Source organism: Capricornis sumatraensis, chromosome 12 (genome assembly GCF_032405125.1).
Source record: "Capricornis sumatraensis isolate serow.1 chromosome 12, serow.2, whole genome shotgun sequence".
NCBI lineage: Eukaryota > Metazoa > Chordata > Mammalia > Artiodactyla > Bovidae > Capricornis > Capricornis sumatraensis.
In genome coordinates this window covers 30716967-30741132 of record NC_091080.1, presented here as the reverse complement: position 1 = coordinate 30741132, position 24166 = coordinate 30716967, and the positions used below count along the sequence as shown (strand labels likewise).

Here is a 24166-nt window from a genome sequence, read left to right as displayed (position 1 = left end):
TAAATGAAGGGTTATGAAATAATTTTGATGGTTTCCCTGCAGCCTTTTAGGACTTAGTCTTAGAAATTCATGTTGATTTGCATAGTTTTAGTTATATTCAGTGTTCTCAGTCTGGAGGTTTAAGATAGAAAAGGTTTTCTGGTCTTATTTATAGGAATTATTTTTAGTAACAGTGGGGCTTGTTGAGTGGTCATGGTGAATTATCAGTATTCACTATATGGTTCTTATAATAATAGGGTAAATTTAGACAAATATTTATTCAGTCTTGTTAATACACATTTTTCAGATTAGTATTTTTTGTAGTAACTCAGAGGACGCTGTGGAATATTTTGTGGGAAAGCCTGACAGTGGCTTTTTTGATGTTACCCTTAGAAGATAAGAATTGTTATTTCAAAAATCTTTAAGTAGTCTTTAATAACTTTATGAATTAAGTTAAACTCTTTGAAACCTTTTATACTTAAATCTGTATCAGCTCTTCAGGATAATTTTTTACTTTTAATCTGTACAAGAGCTGTGATATTTCCTTTGTTCATTAGGGATTTAATGAAGTAGTTCATGAAATAAAGTTTTTATCCATTTCAGTGAGAGATTATCTTCCTTTTTTTTGATTGAACCATCATAGTTTTTTAGTCTAACCTTAGAGAGCTCTCGATTTCTTTGGTCATTTTAATTTCTTTTCTGGAGCCTTTCAGAATTCTTAAAGAACAGCTATCATATTTGTATGAAATATTATATTGTTGTTTATTCACTTATATTTAACACTTACAGTAGTGCATATGGTACATGTTGAGTCCGCTTAGGAAGAAAATCAAAACCAGTATCACAAGCATTATCTATCAATATTACTCTAGTGCTCTATTGAATTGTTACAAGCCATAGAGGATTTTGGAATGTGGGTAGGATTTTAGTTGGAACAGGAAACAATGTTGAAAGTATGGAAGTAGAAAAGAACAAGGTGAATTTAGAGGAATGGAAAGTATCTGAGGATAGGTGGTTCATAATATGTCTGTAGGACATTGAGAATACTACTAAATAAACGATTGCTCATGACTTTACATGCAAGGTTAAGGAATTTGAGCTTTTCTCAGTGGTGTTCATAGAACTGAAGACATTTTTAACAGAGTGTTCCTTTAGGAAAATTAATCTGATGGTGGTTATATGCAGCAGAATCAGGAGATGAATTGGCAGGAAAGCTGTTTACCTAGAGGACTATTGCTATAGTTGACTTAATACAGAGCTGTTGTGCTTAGTCGCTCAGTCGTGTCCGACTCTTTGTGACCCCATGGACTGTAGCCCGCCAGGCTCCTCTGTCCGTGGAATTCTCCAGGCAAGAATACTGGAGTGGGTTGCCATTTCCTTCTCCAGGGGATCTTCCCGACTCAGGGATTGAACCCAGGTCTTTGGCATTGCAAGCAGATTCTTTACTGTCTGAGCCACCAGGGAAGCCCAATATAGAGCTAGTAAGAGTTTGAATTAAGATGATGGAAGAGAGAATGTTAAAAAAGAGATTGGAAAGAACTGGCAAATTTTAGTAACTGAAGGATATTAGAGGGGAAATGAAATTTCTATAAATAATAGGATTTCATATAAGAGGTACTGATACTGAAATTAAATGTGATTTATTAGAGACTGGTTCTGAATGGCTCTACCAGTTATTAGCCATGTGTCTTTGGTTAATTATCTTCTTTAAGCCTCAATTTACCATCTGTTAAATAAAGATAATAACTCCTATCTCATAGGATTATTTTGTATATTAAATGGATCTTAGTATTTTCATCCAAAAAAACCCCATGAATTTCATAGACTGATTCAATAAGCTATTTGTCAGGTATGTGACAGGTACAGGAGCAGAAGATGAGTAAAACATAGTGCTTCCCATCTGGAACCTTCCATAAGAAGGTCAGCTGCATAACCATAAATAGAGTCCAGTGTGCCTTCTGTCAAAGTGGTGGGGCAGAGGCCAGATGAGGTGGTGCCCAACTGCCTGGTGTGGGTTTGGGGTATGCGGTAAGAGTGTGTCAGGAAAGAAGCCTCTTAGAGGTTAATACTTGCCAGTTCAGACTTCAAAACTTTGTTTGCATTATGCAAGGGAGAAAACAGAAAAGTAGCCGGGGATAACATGAGACACAGGAGCATGAAAGACAGTGATCTCTTTGGGCCACTGCAAGTTGTTTTTAAGGCTGGAGCACAGGGTGTATATGGGGTGGTGGTTAAAAGGCAGATAGGGACCATACAGTCAAGGCTCTTTGTTAAAAACAAAAAGAAAATAGAGTCTGGCCCTATTTTTAGGTGATTGGATGCTACTTTTACTCAATAATTTGAGGCAGGAAAATTATATGATTATATTTATATTTCATGGCCATGGGATTGATTGGAGGGGGCTGACTAATTAGGGATACTAATTAAAAATATACAGTTGTACTAATCTAGTCTAAGAAATGATGAAGGCATGAATTAGAGTGGTAAGAAATAGAAGATAAATTTTCAGAGAGATGAGAATTTAGCATAGAGGGCAGCATCTATAGTAGTGAGCATCTGCCCCATATTTATGTGTTTGCTAAGTGGCTTAGAACTTGTGGTATCACTGAATCTAGGTCTTTGTGACAGTTAAGTATGGCGGGTAAGGGGGAGATGATTAACATCTAGGTTTTTAGAACAGGTTATGTGGTTTGGGCGTGAAATAATGACTTGGGTAGTACTATGTTTGAGGGACCTATAGAAAATTCAGATTATGTCCAGTAGGTGGTTGGATACATGAAGAGAAATGAGAGATGATCCCAAGACAGTAGTTTTGGGAGCCATCAGTGTATGTATTGATAGATAGTAACTGAAGCTAAAAGGAGTCCTTTATATTTATGACACTTCACATTATTTCCTCATAGCTCATATTTTCTTCACCAATCTTCTTTGGGTGAGATTTTTAGGAAGGAGACTGTTAAGGAGGGGGAATAGAATAACATGCTTTTTTTTTTTTCATTAAAAGTATTGCAGTTTTTGCAGCTCTAGAATAGGGTCTCCAGAGTGGGGCATATTTACCATAGGGGTAACCAATAGTTTACTGGAATAGGGAAGGAAACCAGTAGAACTTCTGTTTGTTTTCTTTTTTCTATTTTCTAATATTATTTTGGTATATATTATATACCTATAAATTAATAATTTACAAGTATATATATATATATATTTAAAACCTTGTACTGATAAATGTGCATCATCAGTTTGGAAATCAGGTAGTTAAACTGCTACAACTGTGGCCTTAGGAAGGTTTCTAATTAATTAACTACTTGTTAGATGTAAAAATTAATGAGCACTTACTTAATTTTAAAACACTGCATTTAAGTTTTCTGATGAATTTGATTTTAAGATTAACAAATTTTAATCCTGTACAGATTTTGAAGTGTGTTATTTATCTTTTTTCTTGTGAATACTGATTGTTTAAGCATTAGATTTTTAAGTATTATCTTTCAGCTTAGTGGTGCTTTTAGTAGTAAATTAAATGCTCACTAGTGAGACTGAGACACTGAGTATACTTTGACAGTGAGTGATACTAAAAGTTTGTTTCTGGTACTTTGTGAAAGAGTGACAATAAGACTTTGCCTTCTAGCCACCTCGTACATCTCATCCTGTAGTGAAGTTTTCCTGTACAGACTGTGAACCCATGGTTATTGACAAATTGCCTTTTGACAAATATGAGTTGGAACCTTCACCGCTGACTCAGTTTATCCTGGAAAGAAAATCTCCTCAGACATGTTGGCAGGTAAGCTGAAAGACTATAGTGATTTTAAAAATTTATTTATTTGATTTATATTGAGGTGTAATTGATTTACATTGTTGCATTAGTTTCAGGTGTACAGCAAGATATCTGTTACACATATACATACAGCCTCTCTTTTCAGATTCTTTTTCCATATAGGTAGACCATTACAGAGTAATGTTCCCTGTGCTAGATAGTAGGTCCTTGTTAGCTCCCTCTGTTTTATATACCGTAGTGTGTATATGTCAGTTGCAGGCTCCCAGTTTATCCTTCCCTGCCTCCTTATGCCCCAGTAACCATAAATTTATTTTTCACATCTGTAACTCTTTCTGTTTTGTAGATAAGTTCATTTGTAGCCTTTTTGTTTAGATTTCACATATAAGCATATCATGGTATTTGTCTTTCTCAGTCTGACTTAATATCACTCAGTATTAGTTCAGTTCAGTTCAGTCGCTCAGTCGTGTCCAACTCTTTGCGACCCCATGAACTGCCAGTACGCCAGGCCTCCCTGTCCGTCACCAATTCCCGAGTCTACCCAAACCCATGTCCATTGTGTTGGTGATGCCATCCAACCATCTCATCCTCTGTCATCCCCTTCTCTTGCCCTCAATCTTTCCCAGCATCAGGATCTTTTCAAATGAGTTAGCTCTTCACTCAGTATTAGAACCTCTAAAAATTTAATTTGGTGTTTTTTAAAAAGTCAGATTGAATCCATGGTTTATATAACATTCTGCAAAGGTTGTTAAATGTGAACTTTTAACTACTTTTTAACAGGTATATGTGAGCAATAGTGCAAAATACAGTGAACTTGGCCATCCCTTCGGTTACTTGAAAGCCAGTACAGCACTGAACTGTGTCAACTTATTCGTGATGCCTTACAATTACCCAGTGCTCCTTCCCCTTTTAGGTAAGTCATTCTTGTCATGTTCTCTGTGGCCTAGCATACATATGAATTTTCCTAAAAGCAGTCTTTGGGAACATCCCTCCCTTTTTGAGTGTTCTTGTTTTCTGGAAATTAATGAAGATTTTTATTAATATTCTAAAATATTGAAGGTGTTAAGGGTTTTATAGCAACCTCTGTATGTTTCTGATATATTGAAAGTCAGTGTCAAACACCTTTGATTCTACAAACTATTGAAGATACTATATTTTGTTTCTAAATTAAATATTCTAAGTATTTTGAAAATTAGATATCTTACATAGTTAGAATTAGTAATGCAGACTTTGTGTATGGTAAATAATTCAGATATTTTGTAGAAGCATAGTTCTTAGATCTGAGTATTTTCTTTTTAAGAATTTTATTTTGGCAAAATTTTCAGTGAATGAATAGTATTTGTTCTAAAATAATAGTCTAAATAATATTGATAAGCCTAAAGTTGATTGGAGACCCTTTGGCTGTAATTTTTTGAGGGGTGGTATTGGAGAAGGCATCTTTTCCTTTATGGAATTGCATCAGATTTAAAGGTTAGTAGACAAAATATTAGTAGGTATGTTTTCATGTATACTTTGTTTCTGTATTCCAATCTGTTTCATATCTAGATTTTCCTTGTGTATTTTCTCATTCTACCTTTATCATTACATTTAATTTGAGACCTTAATTGGCACTCTTTCATTTTTAAAGTGGTATTACTACTACTAAAAAATGTCAGAACCAAAAATTTATCACCTTTAATTTTGTTAAAAATATAGAATTGATGTTTCCTCTCTCTCTTGTAAATAGTAAAGGAAATTTTAAAAATGAAACTTACTTGACTTGGTTTTCATGTGTGAAAACACTGAATGATGATAGTTTGTTCTCATTATGCATCCGTTTATAGATGATCTGTTTAAAGTCCATAAGGCAAAACCAACATTGAAATGGAGACAGTCATTTGAAAGTTATTTGAAGACAATGCCTCCCTACTATCTTGGGGTAAGAATATTATTCTTAAAAATGGAACGTTAAAAAATTTTGTATTATGCTTATAGTTTACTGTAGGTATTAAAGCTTTTATTTATTGCTGTTACAGAATAAATGTCATGAAAAATGTACAAATGACCCATATAAACATGAGAAAGAAATGATTCAGTGATTTACAGAATAATGATGATGGTGAGAATATATATAATGCTTATCCAGGCCTGCCTGATACTATCCTCAGCACTTTACATGTGTTAACCTCATTTAATTTAAATGATAACTGTATGAGGCAGAAATAACTTTTTATTTCACAGATGTGGAAACTAAGACACTAAAAAATTAAACAATTCATCTAAGGCTACACAGCTAATATCAGGGTCAGGAATTCAATCCCAGGCAGCTGGCTTTAGAATTTAAGCTTTTACAATTAACCTTTTTAAATTGCAGTTTTATTATTATTTCTCCTTACAGGTACTAAAAAAGGTTTGTTTGCATTATTCTCTGAATCTCAAGAAACATTCCCTGAAACCTAGTGTATCACAATAGGACCAGTAATATATATATTATTAAATACATTGTTGTTATTTAGTTGCTAAGTCATGTCTGACTCTTTGTGACCCCATGGATGGTAGCCTGCCAGGCTTCTCATCTGACTCTTTGTGACCCCATGGATGGTAGCCTGGCAGGCTTCCCTGTCCATGGGATTCTCCAGGCAAATAATTACTTTATTGATTTTGTGAAAAATAACTTCTAGAACACTTTATTAAAACATCACTTCTGCTTTTACTGCAGGAATATTATAGTATTCAACTGTAGCCTTTCTAAATGGTCTCTAATAACATTAATTTCTTAAGCTTTGAAATTATATATTATAGTTGTAAGAGAAAATCTGTGTGTGTCTAGCAGATAGTACCAGCTGTGTAAGAGAGGGGAGGGAAAGGAGGAAACACTGGAATATGAACTGCTACATATATTTGACTCATGTTTCATAGCATCTGGGGGGATTTAGCCAGTGCCACATGGATATTAAATATCTGGTCTGGGATTTGATTCCAGTTTGACACCAATGCTTTTATACACTTTGTAATATGTCAGTGGGTGGCTGTCATCCTTTTTCTGACTTTGTCCCATTCACATATGCTAGACTGTTGTGCCAGTGACATTTTTCATTGCACAGAGTAGTTCTTAACTAGACGGTTGTTACCCAAGGTAAGAATCTTCTGTTATCCTTGACTCCTCTTTTCACTTACCACCCAAGTTCTATCAAATCTACATCTGCAGTGTGTCTTCTGCCTCCTTCTTCCAGATGATACTGAGAAGTCCAGGACTCCACCCTTTCTTACTCTGGGGGTTGTTATTATAGCCTCTAATCCTTGTTTAGTATGTCAGACTGCCTTTGATACCACTGACAAACATTTTAATGAAGTACAAATATGATATGTGACCCTTATTGAAGAAAAGGAGAGGTTTCACGGGGGTGAATTTTTCAAAATTGACAGTACATATATGGCTCCACTGGTAAAGAACCCGCCTGCAATGAGGCAGACCTGGGTTTGATCCCTGGGTTGTGAAGATCCCCTGGAGAAGTGAAGGGCTACCCACTCCAGTATTCTGGCCTGGAGATTCCATGGACTGTATAGTCCATGGGGCCGCAAAGAGTCAGACATGACTGAGCGACTTTCACTTTCACTTTTCATGGCTATGAATTTTTGACAAGCTTAGGATCGAGTGTGATTTTTTTTTTTTTTTTCCTGTAGCCTTTGAAGAAAGCCGTTAGAATGATGGGAGCACCTAACCTAATAGCAGACAGTATGGAATATGGACTTAGTTACAGTGTCATTTCATACCTCAAAAAACTGAGTCAGCAGGTAATGTTAAGAAATAGAGCCATTAAGTACTTTGAATGGTATTGGCTAAGGTGGTTAGTAGGCCAGATACTAGTTCTTGATGGTTCTAGTAGGATTATATTAATAGATTACATTTTAAAACCACATATATATTAACATAATTCTCAAGTGCATGATATGCTATGGTTTGAAATGACAATTTCAAATAATAATCTAGTTTGTGAAAGTTACCTTTATTAATGTGATCCTAGCCTTCTTGTATGTTAACATTCCTCATGTTTTCTTTTGGGAAATTTGTTAGAAATTTGTTTTTCTTAGTCAAAAAGAATCAATTTCTTTTGCTTTATGTTTTAAAAGCTATAGCATTTTCTACAAAAATGGGAGTTTCTTTTGAAATATGTATAAAAATACTGAATTTTGTCATTTTGGACATAAATCACATTAGTAGATACCAGATTAGTCAAGCAGTATACCCTTTGACTGCCAAGTTATTAAAATTGTATAAAAGCACAATTTTTCTAGTACTTTTGCCATCTCTACTTCAACTGCTAATTGAATTGTAGGTTAGAAGAGTCAAAATATTGCTGTTTGCTTTATCTGTGAGCATTTAGTTATGTGCTAGTAATAATGTCTTTAAGTAGATATTGATAAGATTTTTTTCTAATTTTATGTCACCTCTGAGTTGGGAATTTTTATTTAGGGTGTATTAACTAACATATCATGGTTTCAGTGTAGTGGGTGTTAATAAATCGAAGTTGTGTTTGTGTGATTTTCTCCAAAAGGTAAGAATTGTGATGATTTAAAATCATAAGACATTATTGTTTAAACTGTGTTCAATTTACCAAGCACTTGACATAGACTACATAACTTAAGTAGTGTTTTTAATTTCTTATGTTCTTTTAAAATGTGATAAGTACTTAATTTATAAAAGATTGAAACTATTTTTAGCCTGTAATTTACCAGTTCAGATCATGTCAAGACAGCTTTTATTTATTTTTGCTTTAGGCCAAAATAGAATCTGATCGAGTCATCGGTTCTGTAGGCAAAAAAGTAGTACAGGAAACTGGAATTAAAGTCCGAAGCAGATCACATGGTTTATCAATGGCTTATAGGAAAGATTTTCAACAGCTGCTCCAGGGAATTTCAGAGGATGTTCCTCACAGACTGCTGGACCTTAATATGAAAGAATACACTGGGTTCCAAGTTGCTTTGCTCAATAAGGTAATAGTTATGTGAATTTTGTACTGCTCTAGTAATAGTCTGTATTGTCGAATATGTCAAATTTTCTATTAACTGATACCCAGTTTGTCCAAACTTCTATACCTCTGCAGAATAATGATCAATTATGCTATTAATATTATTGAATCATTGAATTTTAAAACACTATACATGGTGAGTGGATGAGCAGATGGACTGATGAAGAGCAAACCATCATGTTCATTTTATAGATAGAAAACAGACTTAGAGATTGCCTGAAGTTACATAGCTAATAGCAGAATTCACTGTAGTTTGGTACTTATACTACTGACCTTGGCTACACAGTATAATCCTGAAATGCTTTATGAATCTCATTATTAAAAAGATCTTCATCCTAGTTGCCTGTTTGTCACAACTGACAGACTGGTTCTAAAATTTATATGGAGGTATATAGGTCCTAGAGTAGCTGAAACGATTTTGCGAAAGAATAAAGCTGAAAAACTTGCACTGTCTAATTTTAAAAGTTACTGTAAAGCTACAGTGATAACATATGTGTTGCTGGAAAAATATTTGGTCAGTGGGACAGAAGTAGACCTTCATATAGAGAGTTAATTTTTAACAAAGATGGCCAGAATAATTTAGTGGGTAAGAAGACAGTCTTTTCAACAAATAGGGTGGGGACAGTTAGCTATCCATCTGCAAAACAATGAACTTGATCCTTATATTAGTTAATGTGATCATAGTTAGAAATGTAAGAACTGAAACTATAAACTTCTACAGGAAAAATATCTATAAGATGGTGGATCTTGGGTCAGTGAAGAGTTCTAAAATACAACACAGAAAGCACATACACATAACTTCATAAACTAAACTTTAGTAAAATTATAATTTTTGTCTTCAGAAGAAACTTTGAAGTTTCTCCCAGACAAGCTACAGCCTAGGAGAAAAGCATATGTTTAATAAAGAACTTGTATCAAAATATATAAAGAAATCCTGCTGCTGCTGCTAAGTCACTTCAGTCCTGTCCGAGTCTGTCCGACCCCAGAGACGGCAGCCCACCAGGCTCCCCCGTCCCTGGGATTCTCCAGGCAAGAACACTAAGACTCGGTTATAAAAAGATAAGCATACAAAAAAAAAAATACACAAAATATTTGAATAGACACCTTACCAGGTAGGATATACAGACCTGAACAAGCACACGAAAAGATGTTCAACATTATTAGTCAAGTGGGGAAATGCAAATTAAAACCACAGTGAGATACCACTTTATGCCCACTACTGAACTGAGAATGGCTAAAATTTAAGACTGAAAAATGTGAAATGTTGGTAAGGTTATAGAACAGCTGGAACTCTTACATATTGTTGATGAAAATTATCAAGTTAATCTGCAGTTTCTTAGGAAAGGTAAATGTTGCTATATACCAACAGTTCTACTTGTAGGTATCTACTGAGATAAATGAAAATATGTGTGTATAAAGGGCTCGTATGCAAATATTCATAGCAGCATTAGTAATTGCCCCAAACTGAAAACAGTCCAAGTGTTCATCAACTGGTGAATGAATACGGATATAGTATATCCATGTAAAAAGGAAAAGACAGTAAAAAGGAATAAAGTACCAATACATGAACAACATGGATGAATCTCAAAAACATGCTTGTGGAAAGATGCCAGATAGAAAAGATTACATATTGCAGGATTCCATTTATGAAATGGGATGTAGAGAGACAGAAAGCAGATTAGTGGTTGCGGGGATAGGAATTGCGAGTGACTGCAAGTGGGCACATGGACCCTTGTGAAGTGATGGGGATGTTCTAAAACTGATGCTAGTGATGGTTTCACAACTGTACATTTACTAGCGCTCAAACTGTTTATGTAAAATGGGTTGTTTTATGGTATGTAAATTACACATCAAAGCTTTTATTTACTTCTGTTAGCCAGAATACATAATGAAATCTTGGACAGATGTGAATTTGAGATAATTCGGTTGAGCTTCACTTCACTATCTTTTGGTTATTACAACAGTACATTACGATGGTATCATATCTCTTTATTCTATTTTTCTAAGCTAATTAGTTGACTTGTATATCTTATTTTCAAAGCTGTGCTGCAGGCTAGAGATTGTAGTCTCTTAATTCTGTTTCAAAATACATTTTGTCTTTGAATCTTTTTAAAACAGGATTTGAAGCCACAGACGTTTAGAAATGCATATGACATACCAAGACGGAATCTTTTGGATCACTTAACAAGAATGAGATCTAATCTTTTGAAGAGCACCCGCAGATTTCTTAAAGGACAGGATGAAGGTTAGATCATGGTTTTAATATTGGTGTTTCTTCAGTAAACTTTTCTTTATATTGAAAATACAGAGTGTTGTTGTAACTTTTAAAGAGTTGACTGTAATATTACACTCTCATTGAATGAAATAGAAAGTTGAGTCATCTCTAATTCTCTACACTTCTTCCTACCATCACTGTTGCCCCAAATTCTGTTCTCCAGAGGAAACAACCTTTGGTAATAGCTTAGTTTCCTTATGGCTTTCTTCATACATTCACATACACAGGCACACACAAAATATTTTCTTGTGATCTACTAGTATCTGATAGTTTAACTTGGAATGGCCAATATATGTCATATTCTAGTATTTCCTTAACTATACCTTTGGCACCTACAAATCAAGTCAGATGAGAGCTTAACCCTTTGCCAACTCTGATATAAACATTTAAACTATAGTTTTATATGAAAAGGATCATCTCTGTGATACCTCTTTTCTGTAAATTATGCTTTAACTAAATTCTGCTTTGGAGTAGAAGAGACATTTTCATAGAAGGGTTACACATATTGTTTATTCTATATACCGAAACTAACTGCAATATTTTTGCTTTGTTTAGAAGATAAAATTGATTATTTAAAATTTTATTAAAAAGCACTCAAGATTTTGTCACAATATTTATAATGGCAACAAACTAATTTAGAATATATGGTAAGGAAAAGTTGCCTAGAATAGACCAGGTTGCATTCATACATAAGAACACATTATTTGTTAACTAAATGGAAGGTAGTTTTAGCGAAGTTAACTTTTATTATTGCTTTGTTCTGTTTGAAAAGATCAAGTGCACAGTGTTCCTATAGCACAAATGGGGAATTACCAGGAATACCTCAAGCAAGTACCTTCTCCATTAAGAGAACTTGATCCTGATCAGCCTCGGAGGTTGCATACATTTGGCAACCCCTTTAAGCTGGATAAAAAGGTAAATTTGAAGTGTTCCATTATATAATTTTTTTTTGTGGGAGGCAGAGTAGATATAACAGTTCTTAATTTAACTAAAGTAAGCCGAAACTATTTTCTTGGTAGAATACAATGTCAACATCGTTAAAATGTACTTTAATGGGAATTGGAGTTTGTCGTACAACTGAAAACCATATGTAAAGTCAGGAAATTCTTCGTTGTTACAGGGTATGATGATAGATGAGGCAGATGAACTTGTGGCTGGGCCTCAAAATAAACATAAACGACCTGGAGAACCAAGTATGCAAGGTATCCCTAAGAGACGGCGCTGCATGTCTCCACTGCTGAGGGGCCGGCAGCAGAGCCCAGTTGTGAACAACCACATCGGGGGGAAAGGACCACCGGCACCTATGACCCAAGCACAGCCAGACCTCATTAAACCCCTTCCTCTTCATAAAAGTAAGGGTTTTTCTTTAAACAGTATTTGCTGCTTTTAGTTTGGTTCTTCATGGGAGAGAGTTTTCTGATATAGAAAAAGTGGATAAAGTTCCAAGAGTGTCTAGAGAAGATATTTGTTTATTCCAAATTATCATGTAATCATTTTTTATGTCTTTTTAATGAACATTTCATCTATTCATTCATTATGCTTAATAGCTATCATGATTTGAAATATCATTTGCAAATCTTTAGCGTTTAGAAATGACAGTTTTTAAAGGGGCATTATCAATACCCACAGAAAGATGGTTTTCAATTTGTTTAATTCGGCAACTAATTAGTAAATGATATGCTTAATTTAGACAGGGTTAGGCATTGAGATGTAGCTATAAACAGATAATAGTGATCTCTGCCTTCATTTATAATGAGGAAAGAAAGTCATCACACATTTCCTTAGAAGTGTGATGAATATTACAAAAAGGGAAGTCAAGTATACTTGTTGTGGAAGTATTTGGCAAGAGGATTTAACTTAGTCTGTGGGGTCAAGGACGGAGGAGCCTGGTAGGCTGCAGTCCATGGGGTCGCTAGGAGTCGTACATGACTGAGCGACTTCACTTTCGCTCAGTAAAAAATGCTCCACACAGTAATGTCTGCCTGGTTTTCATGAAATGCCAATCAGATCAGATCACTACCTCTTTCAGTGGATTTTCACTGTCCTTAGAATAAAGTCTAGAATATTTTACATTGGCTTCCAAGACCCTCTGTGATCTAGACTCTGCATGTTTATCTTCTGGTTCTCACCTTACCTCATTCCCAGCAGCCCGCAACTATACAGGAATGCTTCAGTTCCCTTAACGCCCTGCTCCTCGCAGTATGTTTCTGAGTATACTTTTCCTGTAAGAGTACTATTACTGTAACATAGTAAATGCACAGCTTCAGTTTACCAATTTCTATTTCATCCATCAAGTGTTGGCTTAAACAGAACCTCCTCAGTAAACTGCCTTGTCCCCACTGCTGCTGCTACTGCTGTTAAGTCGCTTCAGTCGTGTCCAACTCTATGCAACCCCAGAGATGGCAGCCCACCAGGCTCCCCCGTCCCTGGGATTCTCCAAGCAAGAACACTGGAGTGGGTTGTCATTTCCTTCTCCAATGCATGAAAGTGAAAAGTTGGTTCAGTCGCTAAGTCATGTGGAATATTATTGGGGAAGAATGAGAATGGAGTAATTAATTATAGGTGGTGATCATTCATGGGTAAGAACATCTTAACTGGAGAGAAGCCAAATATGATCTCTCTTGATGGGATTCCACAGTACTACATTTGAAGTATCTGCCACCCAAAATACTGAATGAACATCAATCTGATCGAGCCTCTGTAGCTACAGGGAAATAATTAGCAAAATCCAGATTGTGGTAAATTACAGGACAGAGAATCCGGTGTGGATATATTTTTCCAGGAAAAGAAAACATAGAAAAAAGAGAGGTACAGAAGGATTTTATAGATGAAAAGAGGAAGAGTTTTCACAAGAGTGCATGGAGAAATGCTCTTGAAGTGGCTTTGGAAAGAAAAGGGACTAGTGACTCCACCTCCTTATTTTAAGTCCATGGAGAGAGTTTGAGAGCAAAGGCTTTCTTTGCAGGAGAGTTGGATTTCAATTAAAACAGGAGTTGCTGTTGAGATTATTCATTGACGTTTGCAAATCATGGAGTAAGATTTAGGATGGAGAAAGGGAGTCAGAAGTTCAGATAATTTTTGTGCGAGGGAGTTTAAATTTTGAATAGTAAGGCAATGAATTCAGCTGGTTCCTGGTGGTTTGGTGAGCAATCAGGGAACTGAGAATTCAGCTGCTTTCTCTGGGGAGCAAATACAATAATCTGATATTAAGTGGCAAGCTTGCAAGCTTTTTAAGTCTAGTCTAGTGAGCTGAAGTAGAACCAGCTACTCTTCATTGCTCAAGTAGTGAAGACCAAGTGGATGGTTATAAGGAAAGGCGCTCTGGAGGTTTGGGGCCATGTTGCTGCAGAATACTGATTAGGTTAAACTTCCTGTGTTCCCTTTTGCCTGTAAATAGTAACTGTATAAGGCAGAGGTAAGTTGGAATGAACTAGTACTCTCAATAAAAGGATAACTGATAATCTTGATCATATATGTGTCCCTAAAGTAGTGAAAACCACTTATTCAATAAAATTGCCATAGAAAAAAGCAGAAAACTAAAAGTTTTTTTAAACTGACTTTTATTTTTTCCCCCCAGGCAAAAACTGTACAGATTTTGTAAATACTGTGAATGTTTCACATTGAAATACACAGTATATATGGCAAAGCTTAAGAACCATATCACATTGTTAATTTCCAAGAGTCAAGGAGATCAGTTGTGATTTGCTACAATATTGTTTCTTGGACGTTTTCTTTACTGTGTGCTTTGAAATTGGCTCTCATCTTTCTTTTTTCCTTATTTTTAGTTTCTGAAGCCACTAATGATTCGACAATGGATGATGTGGTTGAAAACCATGTTGCAGACCAACTGTCATCAGATACTACACCAAATGCTATGGAAGCTGAATTTTCAGGATCTTCTCCAGCCAACTTACTGGAACGACCAACCAATCATACAGAGGCTCTTGGTCACGACCACTTAGGAACTAATGACCTCACTGTTGGTGGATTTTTAGAAAATCACGAGGAGCCCAGAGATAAAGAACAGTGTCCTGAAGAGAATATACCAGCATCTTCACTCAACAAAGGAAAGAAATTGATGCATTGCAGAAGCCATGAAGAGGTCAACACTGAACTAAAAGCACAAATAATGAAAGAGATCCGAAAGCCAGGAAGAAGTATGTATAATGAGAGACAGATAGCAGATTTGATTTTTGTATATGCTTTAAGAAAAAAGTCAAATTAACTAAAGCATAGATCTGATTTTAGAACAGTCTTAAGAACAACATATCAGCTATATAAGATCCCATTCTTTATTCAGCCAACACTTAGCGAGTATCTGCTATATCCAAAGTACTGTGTTAGGTGTGGTAAATAAGGAGGGATGAGAGTAGAATAGGGGAACACACAGATAAAAATTAAACATGGTTCCTCCCATGACAGGAACTGATAGTCTTGAACATTCTACCAACCAGCAACTGGAATTTTAAGGTAACAGAAAAAACCCCCAAAGATGAAATGAATATTAAATGACTTATATCTGTAAAGGTCTTGGCACAGTACCTACCCACTATCTTAACTTTTGAGATTTAAACTGTAGTAGTGACAGGGATGTGTTTAGGCCGAAAAATGAAAATAATGAAGCTGTCTGTTACATGAGTAGAGAAGAACTTTGTGAGATAAAGTTTCAATATTCTTACTGATATTCATTCAGAAGATTTGGACAGATCACCTGCTATGATGGTGCCCATGGGTGGTCCAGAAGTGGGTAAGACTCAGTACTGGTCATTTTAGGAGCTTATAGTCCTTGACAGAGGACTATTAAGTTTTATGTGAAAACTTGAAATTGAGACAGCACTCTTTTTTTTTTCCTCTATTTTATCCACCCCCTATGTTAGCTGTAACTTAGAGTTTGTTATAAGGTTGGATTTTTGTAAAGGCCACTTCTTATTTTTCAGTGGCACTACCACTGTTTACTCGTTCTTCTAAGCTATATGTTTTGATACATACGTGAGTTCCCTAATGAGAACTTCTACCAAGAAAAGGCAGTGTTTGACAAGTTATTTTATCTTTGTTGATATCTGATAAAATATATGTATTATAAAATCTCTAATGAATGGTGAAATTTTTAGGTAAACTATCTTTGGTTTTGTCTTAATCTTGATGTGTAGTAAACTGTAATAGAAAAATATTGAATAAGTGTGCAAAGTAACACCACTTTTCTTTTTGCTTCTCTTAAGAATATGAAAGAATCTTCACTTTACTGAAGCATGTGCAAGGCAGTTTACAAACAAGACTAATATTTTTACAAAATGTCATTAAAGAAGCATCAAGGTAAGTAATCTGTTTACATTATGGTATGATGAAATGAATCCCCAGTTTCTATAGTTGGTATTTTAACAGTATCTACTTTATACTTGTGTTGTTATGCGTGTATATGACACACCAATGTGTAAATAAGTAATTCTCTCTTGTTTTTGGTTTATTGAAAGTTAAGGTCACTTAAAAAATAGCCACACACAAATTCTTTAGAAATTGTGAACCCTTTCTCTCTACACATTACAGGTATTGGCATAATTCTCATTTATCCTACTCTGTGGCTTTTTGATGTCTTTATATTTTACAGTCTTTCATTTTTCTCTGTATATTTGAACTACAGTTAATATTAGTGATTAAAAGTAACGTTGAAAGGCAATATTTGAATGCAGGAGTTCATTTGTACGTGGGAAAACATGTAATTAAGGGACAAGAGCTGGACAAATGAGCCTTATTCTGATTGCTTCAGTAGCCCAAGATTATGTACTTTAGTACAAGGAATGTGGATCAAGATTATAAACGGTGACCACAAAGTGCAATTAACTGGAAAGCATAGTTGTATGAGTTTAGTGAGTAAAAAAGTGTTTTTTAAATTTCTCCTTTAAGACTTTTTAGAATTCTAGTATTGTAAGAAAACTTAAGGTTTATCTCATCTGACCTTCCAAGATACCCACCCTTTAATTATACTCCCCACCGATTTCTGCCATGCTTCATGTAAAGGTTTTTATTTTTTTAAGATGAAGCCATTAATCCTTTTTTTTTCTCCATGAGTGGCTAGAGCATGGGCTACTTTCAAGTTTCAAGATAAGGCCATAACTTCTCATATTACTTATTTTGAATATTTAACTTGTTTTGCTCTTTATATAACATGCTGTCAACTCAAACTTCATAGATTTAGCTGTATTCCTGGTACCTAAATTCTACTTCTGTTACCTTTAAGAGTATTGTATAATATTATGGTGGTTAGTTGTTATTAGTTTACAAGTAGAGAGGAAGTAGGCATCTACTGGGCCATATTTTTGGAGAGTACATAGAGAACTATATACTTCTGTACAAAAGCAATTTTAGTCTGCTATATTTATTACTGAAAAAATTTTAAAATTTTCACTTGAACTTTTAACTGTTTGCTATATCCTATAGTGCTGATGTCTGATTGTCCTTAACTCTTTGCTGGTTTTCAAATTGTAATAGTAGAACATCACAGTTTAAATGTGAATGCCCAAATTTCATTTCTTCCTTTTTATGGGGGATTATGTTAATATTTTATTCATACTCCTTTCAACATTGCACTTTCATAGAGCATAAGAACCTACTGGAGTCATTTCTTTGGGAACCCAGATTGCTGAAATGTTTATAACCCTTGTATTTATTAGGTTCCCCCCCCACCCCGCCCCGTTTTTCTTTTTTATTGTGGAAGAAATAACTTCTTATCCATTGTACCTAGATTGTTTGTTTTAGAAACAAACTATAATACTGTACTGATAAAAATAATTTGCTAAGAGATTTTATATATCATAAAGCTGTTGATTTTTCATTTTCATTTCACTTTAAAAAATCTTCTCAAGGCAATTTTTCTCTTTAAAAAAATTATACTGATATGTAACTCTTTGTTAAAAAGAAATTGAGAGTGCTATTATACTTATTTTTTCATACAGGTTTAAAAAAAGAATGCTAATAGAACAACTGGAGAACTTCTTGGATGAAATTCATCGAAGAGCCAATCAGATCAACCATATTAATAGCAATTAAAAGAGAATGTGGCCACTTATTTCACTACCTTCTCCAAATACAAAGTAAATACAAGACTGTTGTGATCTTGCATTCATTTTTTGACATGCATTGTTGGCTTTTTGAAATACTAAGAGCAAGTCTACAGATCCCTTTTCCATCATTTTACAGTGACCTTTTCTTCATTTTGGTTTATTTTTGTAATGTGAAAAGTATCACTCTAAAAAAAACATTTTTATTTAACAAACTAAAAATATTCCTCCAAATCTCTTGCTTGTCATTGACTCTTGCGTGTCAATTTCCCTCAGGTTCTATTTTCTTAAACCAACCTTCAAAATTGTCACCTCTGTTAAGGTTGAACTTTGCCAAAAAAATAAAAAAGAAGTTACTTTGTAATTTTTGGGGAAAAAAAGCACATACATTAAAACTAGGCAATGTTTTGTATATACAGTTATTTTGGATATATTATTGTAAGTTGTACAAATGTATTTTGAAGAATATTTAAGAAAAGCACTTTTGTTATTCCATCAATAAATGCTCTATTTTACTCTTGTGTGGTTTAGGAAATAATCACATTTAAAGTAATCATTTAAAACCATCTTAAGATAATGGAATTTTAAAGGCATTGCTTTTTAGCATTGGAAAAATACACCACTTGAAAGTTCACATTTGTTAAACCTAACTGTAATGACATGTTACATAATCTGCATTGTCTTTTTACTCTATGTTCTTAGATTTGGTTGGCCACTCCGACACACTCCATTTCTGCCTAGACAATGGAAACGTATCTGCAGATAGGCAGACTCTTTAAAGCTGTTTCAAGACACCTTTGAACTCTATTGGTTTCCTTACTTCCTTTCCTTCAACCCCTCCCTTTTCCTTTCTCACCAGGACTGTGGTGAAGCTGTCAGGGAGTTGTAAATTTGGGGGACACCACATACTCTGAAATGTGTAGCATTTAGCAGCTTGATGCCATGCTTGCAAAAGTCCCACAATAGACTGAGGGTTCCACGGATCTCTTTGTTCTCCTTTGCTGTTACACTTAAACTGTCCATTTCCTGGAAACACATTTTAAATGACTTTGTCCATTCTGCATTCTCCCTGAGTTGTCCAGGATAAGGAAAAGTCAACGCTATTCACTGTCCACCCTCAGTCCACCATGGCCTCACATGTCCTTACTGAGGACTGTGAGCCTGTGGCCTGACTCACTCACCATTCATAGGTCACTGCTGTGCCTTGTAGTGCTTCGGGGATAACGAGTAGAAAAGAAGGCTAAAATACATTTAGATTAAGAGAGGGTAAAATAAATTTATAAAATTATGGTAAAATGGAAGTATTTTTAGGTTCATAATATTTGCAAAACACATACCTGTATCTTTATACACTTCAGCAGAACATTTTTTAAATTTCAGGGGTATAGGAAAATGAAATTGTAATTTTTGAAGAAAAGCATAGATAAAAGTGGAGAACATGCTTGAGCTCTGTTAATTCAGTGTAGGGGATTCAAAACTCTCCCAATACTGAAGACAAATGCTGCCAAGAAAAAAACACAATGTAGTGTTACATAGAATTTTCATATCAGTTCTGTAAACATTTTTTTTAACCTCTTAAAAAATACCTCTAAGCAGGATATCACTTAGTAAATGGAATTGTTAAGGTATTAATAGTTAGCTGCTGTCACATGGCTAAATTCAACATGAGATACATAAATTCCAGAATATATTGTCTGGTTTTAAATTATATATGTTTAGATTCTGAGATTAACAGAAGAGCTTTACAAGTCATTCAGATAAAAGTTAATATTTAACGAGAATATTTAGTAAAGCAACTAAATATTCTGTCCCAATATTTGCCCACTTTTCCTTATCAGAATGTTCTTACTTGGATTTCACAGGTTGCTCATGAGGTGATCCTTTAGACCCTTGATCTTTAGTATATTTTAGGGTATGAACCCTAGGAGGAGTTGGGAAGAAGCAGTTTTGTTTTGTCTCCTCTTGTCCTTAATCTCTCTGCCACCATACTCTACACTCTTACCCCAAAATATAGTCATAAGCTTTGAAACCCATAAAAATTCAAGCTTAATATTCCATTTCTTACAGGGCTTTTTAAATTTATTTGTTTTTACAGATTAAGAAACTGGGCATGTTAGGGAAATTACTGAACTACTACAGCAAAGGGGAAGGGGGAGTACATGGAGGGGAATATCATGTCTCTTAGGTCCTTGAGATCACTGGGTGGTTGGCTGTAGGCCGGACAAGTGATACTCTCCAACAGTTTAATCTTGAGGTGAAGATCATTTTTGGTAATGTTCTTACATGTGTCCCATTTGACAACTGATTGAGTCATGATTTGCCCTTATCGGTAAGCTTCGTCAGTTTGGTGTACTGAAGGCTGAGGCTCATTTCTGTCCTTTCATTATCCTGTCACCAGAAGAGTAGCCACTCGGCCTTGTGTGATGTGAGCAGGTACCTCCCAGGGAGAGAGGCAGAGAAATTCATAGGGACTACTGCAGATCATGGAACTGGTGTTGGATTATATTTTCATTCTGTTTACTAAGGCAGTTCTGAAAACTCTTTATCACAGAAACAGTGATGTATCCTTTACTAGTTAGTTCAAAGATTTTATATCATTTTATGCAGTTGAATTCCAGAAGAGAAACTGTTCTCTCTTAACTGTCGTCAACCTTTATTGGCTATGAGCTTTCGACAGTGACCCTTCTGTTCAGGTTTAGTTCAGTCTCTTGTTTCCTGAGGGAGTGGAACCTGTCGTCCTTCATCTTAACTGTTTTTGACTTGTATCCTTCCTGAGAGAGGGCTCTCTGTTACCTGTTCCGAGTGATAAGTGATGTTTTCATCTGATCAAATTGAGGTTGGGATGATCATGGTGAAATACTACAAGGATATATTCTGTTGATGGACTTTCTCTCCCCCAATAATCCCTTAATAATTCCCTAGTGAATGATTATCTTCATCCTTTTTGTCACAAGTGTCTTTGCTTTCTAGCACAAATTACAGCAGTATGCAAATGATTCTCAGATAAAATGATGTTGACAGTATTTCCTTAACGATTTGTGTAAAACCTATGCATAATTTTCATTATTCTAACTTGACTTTTTTTCTCTCCATAAATAAAAATAATGCCTGATGTTTAGTTAAAGTAGATCCACTTTTGCTTGATTTTGTTAGTCCTGGTCCATCCTATTTATTTTTAACACATTGTTTAGACTTGCCAACAACTCTTTACTGAGAATCTCTCTTTTTTCCCCAGGCTGATAAGTAATTGCCAGAGAGGGTGGGGCAACATGAAGAGGAATTATTTGAATACTTTGTTCACTGTTGTTGAGACTTACAAGGACTTCTGCTTGTCCTTCTGATGTGCTGAGGCTCTGCCTGTACCATACCATCTTTGGATGAAGATGAGGTTGTATGGTGGGACAAGGCCTAGGGCAAATATTTGGTTTCTGTGTAATTTCAACAAGCTTGAGAAAGATCAACAGAAAAGCTATAGAAACGCAGGTGCATTCCCTAGGATACTAGGGGTGCTGAGAGTACCAGGGGACAATTTGGACACTGGTGGCCTGAATGAACTCTCTCATCCTACAAGGCCAAGAAAGTTCAGCAACAATGGGGAAAAAAGATATATCATTTATTTTACTTTCATGATTTTTTTAAGTCCTCCCCAGAAGTAGAAACTTAAATTTTTAAAGACCTACATCAATCACAAATGAGCTGAAAGTAACAGAAGGCAGAAAAGCCACAAGAGGGTATTAGTCTCCTCAGTAGTTATGAAATACTCCCCTTTCTCAGGATACATGACATAGCAACTGGGGAGCTTTGGAAGCACTGCAGAAACCAGCTAAAAGGAATGCTTGTTTTAGGTGGGGGTGGACAAATGAGCCTTTGTTGCTAGAGAGGTGCTGATAAATATTTACATGAATCCTATCAAAAAACACTAATACCTGTGTTCGGTTCTCTCAGGAAAAAGATGAACGGCCGATCCGCTTTAAAAATAGGAATCCGAGACCTTTTCAGTAACAACAGAGCTGCAGGAAAGACAGAGTAGAATCCCATTGTATTTTCTCTTCATTTGAGGAAAGTCACTATTACAATTGGATACAAAGTCACTTGATTTTTGAAGGAATAAAAGCATCCTAATGAAACAGCATTGTTTTAGTGTTATGATGGGGTGCAAATGGGAAAATTAAAGAGAAAAGACAGTGCTTAGCCAACACTGTGTCCTATACTCAGAATAGTTCATGGAATAAATTCCTGAAGGTAATTTTCAGAATGAGTATTCCTTATTTATGGGCTCATGGTGCAGATCCTTTTCAAAATGGCTCTTTTTCTCCCATCATTTTCAAAAACTTGATTCTGTTAACTTTTTTTTTTTTAATGCTCTTACCACATCTGGACATGGGGGTTTAGTGGGAAGGCTTAGAAGTGTGAAGGAACTGGATGAGTCTAACAAAGGGGGAGATGCAGGCCAGCAGCATTCCTGAGCATTGCTGACACTCAGTCCTCTTAGGCACACACCTGTGGCTGCAGATGCCTTAGTGCCTTCCTCTGAAACCTCGATCTTGGCTTTGTGGATCGCTTCAGAAACATAAAAGCCATCTTGGCCTAAGCAGAGGAAACAGAAATGGGATTATTTGCATTTTGTTAAAAGATGTGAGTACATTTTTAAAGAACAGACTTAGTTATAGTCTTGCATGCTGCTGACTGTGGAAATAGGAAGAGATTTGGGAAATTTTAAGGTGCAGTATTTTATGCAACTTTCAAAGCCTCAAATTTGGTTAAGTAATAAAGTGCTAGTTGCTCAGTCGTGTCCAACTCAATTGCGGTCCCATGGACTGTAGCTCGCCAGGATTCTCTGTCCATAGAATTCTCCAGGCAAGAATACTGGAGTGGGTTGCCATTCCCTTCTCCAGGGGATCTCCCCAACCCAGGGACTGAACCTGGGTCTCCTAACACTGCAGACAGATACTTGACTGACTGAGCCCCATCTAATAAATAATTCCATTCAATATTCAGGGCTGTGTCCCCATTTTTTCAAGTTAATTTTAAAGCCCAATTTCTAGTAACTGTTGAAATCCTTAGTATTTCTAAAATTTTGGTGTGTAAGAATTGCCAGAGTATGTGTTAAAATGCAAATTCCAGAGCCCAGGAATCTGCACATTCAGCAAGCTTCTGAGATGACTTCCCTTGAATGCCGCCTTGGGCTGCATTTTAAGAGCCACTTTTAAATGACAGTCAGAGGTTTGTACTATGGGCTTTAAAAGGCAATGTATTAAAAATATCTCATGCCGCATGACTGCATTCTGTATACTGAGCATATCAGTTATGCAATTACCTTGCCTCATGGGCTAGAATCTGCAAAGAAAACGAGAGGTGAGAACTATCACGGTTGTCAACAATTTCAAAGGCATTACAAGCTAAGCAAACGAATTTGAGTGGTAATGTTAGAGAAATGGACAGGTTTTTATAATTTAGCCATCCATCATGTTTAAACAGTTTGCTTGGTACTTGATGACACAAAGAATGAAAGTAAGAATTTTGAGAAGGAGAAGAAACTAGAAAGCCACATGCTTGACCAGAGGTCCTATTGGGCAGATACAGGTGTTCTGACAGCAGGTACCGTGCCCATTTCCACTCCACCCTTCCACATGGATGCCACCACCTTGCAAAAGTGTGTTCTAGTCAATTCTAGCGTGTCCTGGAAAGGCAGCAGTGTCAGGAGTCTTGAGGGACATGCTATATTCTGAGGGGGCTTCTCTTAGACTAAATTATTTTTGATTTCTCATACATAATACGAGGGGACGGTGAATGAACGTTGTGAGAGAGTAAGACCAGCAGAGTACAGGATGTGTGTCGTTTCATCTGTCTTTTAAATAAGGGAATTGTGAGTTGGCTGCTGTAAGGAACAGATCTTTCTCAGTGCCAGTGAAGGGGACCAGACAAGGGCCAGAGGGAGAGAGAAATCAGTGGAACAGTCACTTGGCATCACTCATCCTAACACTAATGCAGAATCGGATTGGTTTCAGCAGCTGGTCTTTTTCAGTAGCATTTTTTAGAAAATGTATGATCTATAGCCTGTCTCGCTAACTCATTGAACAAA

At 35.7% G+C, this 24166-nt stretch overlaps 2 protein-coding genes across 4 annotated transcripts in view; one reads left to right on the top strand and one right to left on the bottom strand.

The window, feature by feature from the left end:
- INTS6 (integrator complex subunit 6) overlaps positions 1-24166 on the top strand; it is a 95327-nt gene that overhangs the window by 57618 nt on the left and 13543 nt on the right. For 2 of the 3 annotated variants that reach the window (XM_068984664.1, XM_068984665.1), the window contains 11 exons: positions 3602-3754; positions 4526-4658; positions 5569-5663; positions 7409-7519; positions 8504-8719; positions 10873-10999; positions 11802-11944; positions 12150-12381; positions 14815-15186; positions 16249-16342; positions 17980-18473. In XM_068984664.1, the coding sequence (XP_068840765.1) occupies positions 3602-3754; positions 4526-4658; positions 5569-5663; positions 7409-7519; positions 8504-8719; positions 10873-10999; positions 11802-11944; positions 12150-12381; positions 14815-15186; positions 16249-16342; positions 17980-18073 (1770 nt within the window). In that variant the 3' untranslated portion in view covers positions 18074-18473. Of the gene's footprint in view, positions 1-3601; positions 3755-4525; positions 4659-5568; positions 5664-7408; positions 7520-8503; positions 8720-10872; positions 11000-11801; positions 11945-12149; positions 12382-14814; positions 15187-16248; positions 16343-17979; positions 18474-24166 lie in introns of those variants that run through there. The other variant, XR_011145787.1, reaches the window with a different exon arrangement.
- The window catches only part of SERPINE3 (serpin family E member 3), a 32320-nt gene continuing 27634 nt past the window's right edge, over positions 19481-24166 (bottom strand). The window contains exons 7-9 of the mRNA XM_068984666.1: positions 22585-22671; positions 22011-22094; positions 19481-19585 (exon numbers count right to left, since the gene is read on the bottom strand). Coding sequence (XP_068840767.1) covers positions 19542-19585; positions 22011-22094; positions 22585-22671 — 215 coding nt within the window. The 3' untranslated portion in view covers positions 19481-19541. The remainder of the gene's footprint in view (positions 19586-22010; positions 22095-22584; positions 22672-24166) is intronic.